Below are 8339 nucleotides of genomic sequence, written 5' to 3'. Positions count from 1 at the left end.
GATCACATTTCCCTATCACCTTTTTTTCTCACATATATCAAATCGCTATAGTAATTTTTCCATAAAGAATGACGAAATATAGAATTTTTCATTTAACTTTGTTAAATAATTTTCACCGGACGATTTTTAGTAATTTAATTAATAATATTTTCATTTTATAAAAAAAATTATAATTTCAAGGCATATTTTTCATGAAATGACAAATTTATTCTTTTTAAAATAAACACAATCTTTAAATAGTGAACATTTTAATTGTTACTATTTCAAAATAAAATTTCCGTAGAACTAAAATTGATGCTTCATTATTATCATTTGTCCAAGACTCCATAAAGCTTACCACCATTATTTGGTAGTTTGTGGATAACTATTGTGCCACAAGCATTTATCTTACGGTTCACGTAATATATCTAATGTTTTTCTTGTAAACCCAAATTACCCAATCCCTTCTCCCCCAGCCCTTTACACTCCAACGATTTATAGGACCCGCAACGTTGGCTTACTTCATATACGAGTTCGTGGAATTTGACCACGTGTCAATTGCTAAAAGGAATCCAGCCTAATAAAACGTTGTACTACAAAAACCCCATTAAAAATGAAAAACTGAAGAAAACTGTTGAATATTCCGCAGAAGAATAGGGCAGGAGCAGGAGGAAGGAGGAAGGAGGAGAATAGGCTCTGATTAACTGAAAAGATTAAAAATGCAACTGATAAATGCAGCAGAGATCGTGAGGATGGTGACTCGGCATGATAGTGGCAATATGTTGGGGGCAGAAATAGAATTTGGAACGGCATGGTGGTTTATATATGCAGGGATCTCATGCTTTCTGGTATTATTCGCGGGAATCATGTCTGGATTGACTTTGGGGTTGATGTCTTTGAGCCTTGTTGATCTTGAGATTCTTGAGAGAAGTGGGACCCTTACAGAGAAAAAACAAGCTGGTATTCTCATCACCATTCGTTATTTATTTGTTTTCTGTTCAAAGTTTTCATTTTTAGTTAATTGCTTGTTTGTCGATGAGAAGTTGTGGTATGGGATCAGCTTTTGTTGGACCAATGCTAGCTAGAAAGTTGTTGGGATTGTCGGATTATTGCTTGTCTAATTTGGGTTTTGTAAGAAAGGTGAAATTTTGCATATAATTTGAATTTTTGGTACTTAATTGGTTGTTATGATTTCGTTGATGGAAAAACTATGCGTTCCTTTTCGTGTAATATTGTGGTCGGACCCCCTAAGGAGAGTAGGGGAGCTTGGTGATGCCATTGCCAAGGATCATCTCATTGTTTGCTCTGTAAAATTTTGTTTTTGATTGAAGAAGAGATTGTAGGATGAGTAGTATTTGTTTGGACCAATGCGAGAAGTTTGAGTGGGATTGTAGGACGATTAATTTTCTGATGCGGGTTTTTGTGTGAAATATGAAAAATGGATAGAATTTGGGTGTCCTGGGATTTAATTGGTTATCTTGGCAACAATATGTGGTTCAGGACTATCATTGGCAACCACTTGCCATTATTCCTAACGATGCTTGATTGTGCACTAATCATGATACACAAAACTTTCCTAATTATAACATATTTTGATATTAAATCTTTGTTATCCACTAGTGTCCTTCTACTGTCTGTATGTTGTATTTTGTGCTAGGTGTGTTGTAAAGTGTTGCATACATGTTCCACAAGCATTCCAAAAGTGTTGAGCGTGAAATTGGTCCTGATTTTATGTCAACTATGGAAACAACTAAAGGGATATCGGATGTGTTTCCTGAGTTTCTCTATTGAGCACAATCTCATAGGAGTTTTGAGTGTCTATGGTCATGGGAGCTGTTGGCTGAGTAGTAATCCGAGGTCTACTTTTTTGTTCAGAAAATAACTAATAAATTTCCTGCTTCCCATTGTCCACTTTTGTTTGTAGCTACCATACTTCCAGTGGTTAAGAAGCAGCACCAGCTTCTTGTGACTTTGCTCCTATGTAATGCTGCTTCCATGGAGGTAATACTAAAATATCTGCTTGAAAGCCTGAATATCCTGCTTAAAAGAAGAAAGTTATGTCAAATATCTTGGTAGAAGGAAACTTTCAATTTGTCTTGGTGTAGTGAAATGAAAAGTAGGATAGTACTGATGAACTCGGCTAAAATTTTTGTGTCTTGATGACTTACCCTTTATCTGTTTGACTATCTGTCGTCTAATTTGCAGGCCCTTCCAATATACCTGGACAAGCTTTTCAATCAATTTGTTGCAATTATATTGTCTGTGACTTTTGTTCTAGCATTTGGAGAGGTAAATTGGATCAAACTGCTATTGGATTACAAGTCATCAGTACCTTTTGTCTTCATTCCGTCATTGCAAATTACAATCACCAATTTCTGGTTAGGTCATTCCTCAAGCAATATGCACTAGATATGGACTTGCAGTTGGCGCAAATTTTATTTGGCTCGTGCGCATTCTTATGATCATTTGCTATCCTATTGCTTACCCTATTGGAAAGGTACATATTGTGCTACTCAAGTGAAATTCCCTTTGATAACAAAGCAGATTTGACATTTGCAATCTACTTCATTCCCAAGTCAAGATGGGTACCACACATAAAGTCTGGATGAAATCTCCTTTCATTATTTCATCCAGTATCTGGGTGTGCCCCGTGTCACTCTCCTTGTTACGTATGCTATCTAGAAGCTTTATTTCTAATGGGTCAATTGATATACAACCATCATGCTTCCCGTGCCTTAATTTATATATGTCGGTTGATCTGTATGTCTTGGTCTATATGGTAGCTTCTAAAGGAGATTTCGTCTTAGTAGGCTGTACAGAAAAGCCCATGGGATTTGAAAGATGTCCCTCTATCATTCCATTAAAATCACAGCCAATTTATCATGGATGTACTTGAATTGGTGTGGTTACAGATTCTAGACTGTTTGTTGGGACACAATGAAGCACTGTTTAGACGAGCTCAACTGAAAGCCCTTGTCACTATCCATAGTCAGGAGGTCAGTTATGTTGCAATTATTGACATTAACTCAAACAGAGTTATAGGATGCCAATCTTCAGTAGCTTTTTCTTGTGAGAAAATGTGCTATAGTTGACATGTGCAGGCTGGTAAAGGAGGTGAGCTTACGCATGATGAGACAACGATTATCAGCGGAGCACTAGATTTGACGGAGAAGGTACTTCTGACAACAAAACTATCTTATTAAGAAGTATAGTTCTATATTTGTTTGCTAACTTGTTTGTCCTTCTTTTCACTTAAATACCTCCTGAATCATGATACAGCACACAGACACACATCATAGTTGAACAAGCATTTTCTTATTTAAACTTTAGCATGTAAGTGCTTTGAATTTGGTTTCTGCAAAAGTATGGGGATTGAAATGAAGTTGGTTTTAGAGAATTTCTTCTTTTAAACTCTTTGCCCCTTCATGATATTTAACCATGATGTTAAAGCTGATTCATATGCAACTATTGTTAAAATTGTTATAGGGTAATTAACTTTATACTACTATTCCTCAATTACTTGCCACAGGAGTCGTTCATTTCTAAAATTTAAATTTTCCTTTTCATTCTGGTTGACAGACTGCTGAGGAGGCCATGACACCTATTGAGTCAACATTTTCACTGGACGTCAACTCCAAATTGGACTGGTAATGCTGAAATCCATGCTTCAGCTAATACTAACTATATGATCAGACTGTGTGCTTGTGTCTATGTGATATGATAAATAAATTTGGATTTTCATTGCAAGTTTCATAAAGATACGGCTCGTATAGTTGATTAGAGTAACTGCTTTTAAATAATATGTTTTCGTGGTCATGAAAATAATACAAACAAGTGTTTGTCTCCACTCTTCCAAGAATTGAGCCTGGAGGGCACCCATGGTGAGGAAGGAGAGAGTTTATATTGATCTTGACACCTATTGCTTTGAAAAAAAGTCTTTTCTTTGCTTTGAAAAACAGTCTTTTCTAAGTATATGAATTGTGGTTGCAGAAGGGCTTGTCTGCTTGATTTTGACTCTTGTTGGCTCCATGCATGCTTTCTCGATAGATGATATTGCATTTTAGTCATTGTTATTAGATTGATGGTCCAATCCATGTCTCTATGCAAAGTCGAAATAAAAAATGCAGAGGGTAACAAACTTTTCCCCGTTTGCATTAGGGAGGCCATGGGAAAAATTCTTGCTCGCGGTCATAGCCGAGTTCCTGTATACTCTGGGAATCCAAAAAATGTTATTGGACTTCTACTGGTAAAGAGTCTTCTTACTGTTCGGCCTGAAACAGAGACTCCAGTTAGTGCTGTATCTATCCGAAGAATTCCACGGTATGGATACTAATCTTGTAACCCAGGCATCCAATTACCAAAATTTTAAGAGTCAAAGTGGTCATTTAAAAGGTTTCAACCCCAGGGTACCCTCAGATATGCCTCTATATGACATACTAAATGAGTTCCAAAAGGGCAGCAGTCATATGGCTGCTGTGGTGAAGGCTAAAGGGAAAAGCAGACATGTTCCACCAACAGTAGATGAAGGAAAATCTGAAGGTAATGCTGTGAGTAGCGGAAATTCTCACCTAACTACCCCTCTGCTATCAAAGCAGGATGAGAAGTCAGAAAGCGTTATTGTTAACATTGAAAAGCCTTCAAGGCCGGCCTCAAATCACACACTTACATACAGCGAGGCAGTGACACATGGCTTGCCTTCTACAGTAGATGATGTTGAAGAGGGCGAAGTAATTGGTATCATCACTCTCGAAGATGTATTTGAAGAGCTCTTGCAGGTCGCTTATATTTTGTTGATTGATACTGCCATCTTCCGCATGATTTCTTCATATGGCACTATAAAGAATTTGCACTTTTTGGTATGTGCAGGAGGAAATTGTAGATGAGACAGATGAATTTGTTGATGTACACAAAAGGTTCTACTGATTGGTGCTTAATTATATGCTAGTATAATGATGGACTGTCTGAAGAAACAATATAACCTTTTCACTGTTTTGCAGAATACGTGTTGCTGCTGCTGCGGCTGCTTCATCAGTGGCACGTGCACCATCAATTCGGAGGTTAACAGCCCAAAAAGGATCTGTAAGTCACTGAAGTTTACAACATCTCACTGGAATTTTTGAGAAATTTGCTATTTAACCAGATGTTTTAGATTTCAAAATGGCATGTCCAAATGGATAAAGTAGCAGCTTCTGATAATGTGTCACAATCTCAGTAGACATTTTGGCAGAGGAAAAATAAATCTCATATTTTCCTCTATTACATGCACTGTGATACCGCTAAAGGTGCAAGGCTGAGTCTTTTAATTTAAAATTTCCCCCTTTTTTCTATACTGTTGCCTGAAAGTCACATCAACAAATTATGCAACTTGCATTTTCAGGTGAGAGGTTTCTGTTGTTCTTAAGGCCCCATGCAGTAGGTATCATATAACCAGTCAATTCCAAGATAATTTAGGTGCCTGTAATCTGCTGCAGAGGTGATAATTAGGTGCACTGTCTGAAAATACGGATCTAATAAGTATCACCAGTTGAATAGAGATTATGGATGGCCAAAAGTTTATGTAAGACAATTTTCTTAAACAAGACAAATACTTCGGCTAATGAAAAGCTCCTTAAATAGGGCTGGAAACATTTGTTCCGCTTGAACCTCTAGGTAAGCACTAGCTGGAAACATTTGCTCTGCTTGAACCTTTAGGTAAGCACTATCTTCCTGACCTGCAAACCCCCTTGTATAAGAGATGAATGTGCATCTACATTTTTATTTCATTTTTTGACAGTTAATGGTATTGTGTGGTGCATGATGTTGTTAGACTCCAAATACATGAGTATTGTGAATCAACAACACTATTTTCTGAAGCATTGGATTCTCGTACGGTTGATTTCATAATCCATTTGATGCTTTTCTGATTTGACTAATCTTTCTGTGTAAATTACATGATAGTGAGAAACTTCTTATCATGTGATTTGTTGTACAAGTATGTGAATATGGTTTTTTGTCTATGTAAATTACATTATAGTGAGAAATTTCTTATTATGTGATTGTTGTACAAGTATGTGAATATGGTTTTCTGGTCATGTATTTACTTTCCCACAGTAAAGAGGTTAGATAGAAATTTACAAGCGGTTTGTTGTTAAAATCTCTTGCTGCTGGAAATTTACTTTTTCCTTTACACTGAGGAAAACAAACTTCCTGACGTTGGAAACAATTTTATATTCCTCAGGCAGGCCAACTTAAGCAAGGTAGTACGCCAAGAAAGTCTGGTGAGGTTGATTCTTCATCAACGAAATTGCAGGGTAATATTGGAGAGCCTCTTCTTGGCGATAAGAGATGATACAGACAGAGCTCGTAATTTGGTGGCTTCCTGAGAATATACAGTGGCACCCAGAGATTACAAAACGTAGTAGGTGACTGAGAGGTGGATTAATATTTGTCCATCATTATGTAGTCCTGAAACTGCATATAATTTTTTTATGTACGTTTTGACGAAAATTTTGCCATATGTTTAGATAAATATGATACTGGAGCTTTTAAGGTCTATGTGATTTGCGGATTCTTGCATAGCTACACAGTGACTATATTAATACCTCTTAGAGAATGGAATACATGATATCAATGATCTTCCACTGAAAAGTTATCTTCCTCGAGTTAGAGAAAGTAATTCAGCATATATGAGTGCATTTTACGTGTAAATTGGCCAGGTTTTAAAGCGATAAAAAAAAAAGGCATATGTAGCAGTCTCCGGCTACTGGAGAGAATTACTGAATTGAGGGATATTTTATCTCAAGCTTTGAAGTTTGAAACTAGAGTGTTCACTGCTGTAGCCCTATATGAGAGGGTAATCTGGTTGCGCTAAAAACAACGATGAAATTTCAGATGATCCGTTTCATAGCACATCTCGAGCATGTAGATTTGGCATGTGGTACCCGACTGAAGTTTAGTGAAGGGAGGAGGGAGGGGTATACAGAAATGATTACATCTACATCACGCTAAGTAACATAAATTTCACATAGCATCTGTGGTAAATCATCATGATCACAAGCTTTCTGGGAGTTCATCTTTCAGATTTCCTGGCTTTGGCTCTCCTATTTCTCATGCTGCCCAACTATCCATATAGCACCGCCTATAAGTTAGCTTTCTCGTCTGTTACATAGTCCTCCTTTTGCATAGCTTTCTTGTATGTTACACAGTCCTCCTTTTGCACTAGATGATCCTTCAGAGGTCAAAGCGTCACAAGTCATTCCACTGCAGTAGAAGTATTGAACACTTCCATATTATATAGAGGCGGGTACGCTGCTCCTGGATGTACCTCGAACACCTCTGCCATGACCAAAACCTTCTTTGCTTTCTGCTAAAGATTGACTGCTCAGCCATGGATGGAAAATCTGAAAGTACTATAAGAACTACTTGAGATCTTTAGTACTAGCAAGAGATGAGAAATGTATGATTGTATGTAGTCAAGATTTTGTGTTTAGATGATCAGTGTAGAGAAGAGATGAACTTGTATATATAAGGTGAATGATGAAATATCAAATATGTGGTGGTCAACAGATGTTGGCCCCTCATTGGGTTAAATTGAGGACAGCATGCAAGGGTCCCATTGTTCACCAAAAGATGAATAAGCAGAGTCATCAGGTTGTCTTCCTGCCTTACAGAGTGAACGGCAATATCTGTCAGTTTACAGCAACATATTTGTCTCTGTGTGTTAAGATATAGATTAATTCCAGAATCCTAACAAAAGAGGTATTAAAATGATATTTATTCCAGAAAATTCGGATAGTGTTGGACAATGGTGCTGTTAAAAATGTTCAGAAGATTATTCGCATACTAGGGGAGCAGAAAAAACAATAAAAACGCTAAGGAAGAAAGACCTGCTTCAAGAAGATTCATTTGTCACATTAAAAGAGTTCCTCGTGCATTTAAAGATTTTGGCACAAGTGATGAATTCCTAAGATATCATTATATGCTTCAACACAAACTTGCCTGTGAAAATAGCACGACTCTTGCTGATTATTCTTCTCTTGTGACTCCCAGCATCCTTGAGACAATATCAAGGTGTTGGAGTTCGAATTTTGAAGAGCATTTTGAATCAAATACTGAGGATATTTACCACGCCCAGGCTCTTAGGAAAAAGCAAATGTATGTCAAGTACAGTTTTCAAAAGACACAGCATAACATGTGATTCTTTCATTGTCTGTGTGGGGACTTCAACAAGTTACTGTCACTCATCAACTAACTTATAGTCTCTTCCCAGGTAGGAAATACTTCAGTATTTAACCATTTCGCATGGTTAAATGCTAAGTAGTCCCGCACGAAGTGGAAGCAAATGAAGGAAATGGAAACAAATTAACTACATGTAAGTTGCA

General features: G+C 37.1%; 1 protein-coding gene across 1 annotated transcript; it reads left to right on the top strand.

Moving 5' to 3' along the window:
* The first annotated feature begins 485 nt into the window (after positions 1 to 485).
* LOC113765570 (DUF21 domain-containing protein At4g14240-like) lies at positions 486 to 6540 on the top strand. The gene is made up of 12 exons (XM_027309796.1): positions 486 to 939; positions 1904 to 1980; positions 2185 to 2268; positions 2363 to 2476; positions 2892 to 2975; positions 3081 to 3152; positions 3559 to 3626; positions 4138 to 4299; positions 4385 to 4754; positions 4846 to 4892; positions 4977 to 5058; positions 6197 to 6540. Exons 1-12 carry the CDS (start codon positions 699 to 701, stop codon positions 6305 to 6307), a joined length of 1512 nt encoding a protein of 503 aa, XP_027165597.1. The 5' UTR covers positions 486 to 698; the 3' UTR covers positions 6308 to 6540.
* Positions 6541 to 8339: the final 1799 nt, after the last annotated feature.

This window comes from Coffea eugenioides, chromosome 3 (assembly GCF_003713205.1).
Source record: "Coffea eugenioides isolate CCC68of chromosome 3, Ceug_1.0, whole genome shotgun sequence".
Classification (NCBI taxonomy): domain Eukaryota; kingdom Viridiplantae; phylum Streptophyta; class Magnoliopsida; order Gentianales; family Rubiaceae; genus Coffea; species Coffea eugenioides.
The sequence above is the reverse complement of the archived record's forward strand: the minus strand, read 5'-3'. Positions and strand labels throughout refer to the sequence as shown.

What these genes read in the sequence shown, in the direction of transcription:
- LOC113765570 (XM_027309796.1), top strand. Translation starts at nt 699, where the DNA reads ATGCAACTGATAAATGCAGCAGAGATCGTGAGGATGGTGACTCGGCAT. An exon ending in GTAATGCTGCTTCCATGGAG is followed by an intron (nt 1,981 to 2,184) that starts GTAATACTAAAA and finishes TCTAATTTGCAG; the next exon opens with GCCCTTCCAATATACCTGGA. An exon ending in TTGTTCTAGCATTTGGAGAG is followed by an intron (nt 2,269 to 2,362) that starts GTAAATTGGATC and finishes ATTTCTGGTTAG; the next exon opens with GTCATTCCTCAAGCAATATG.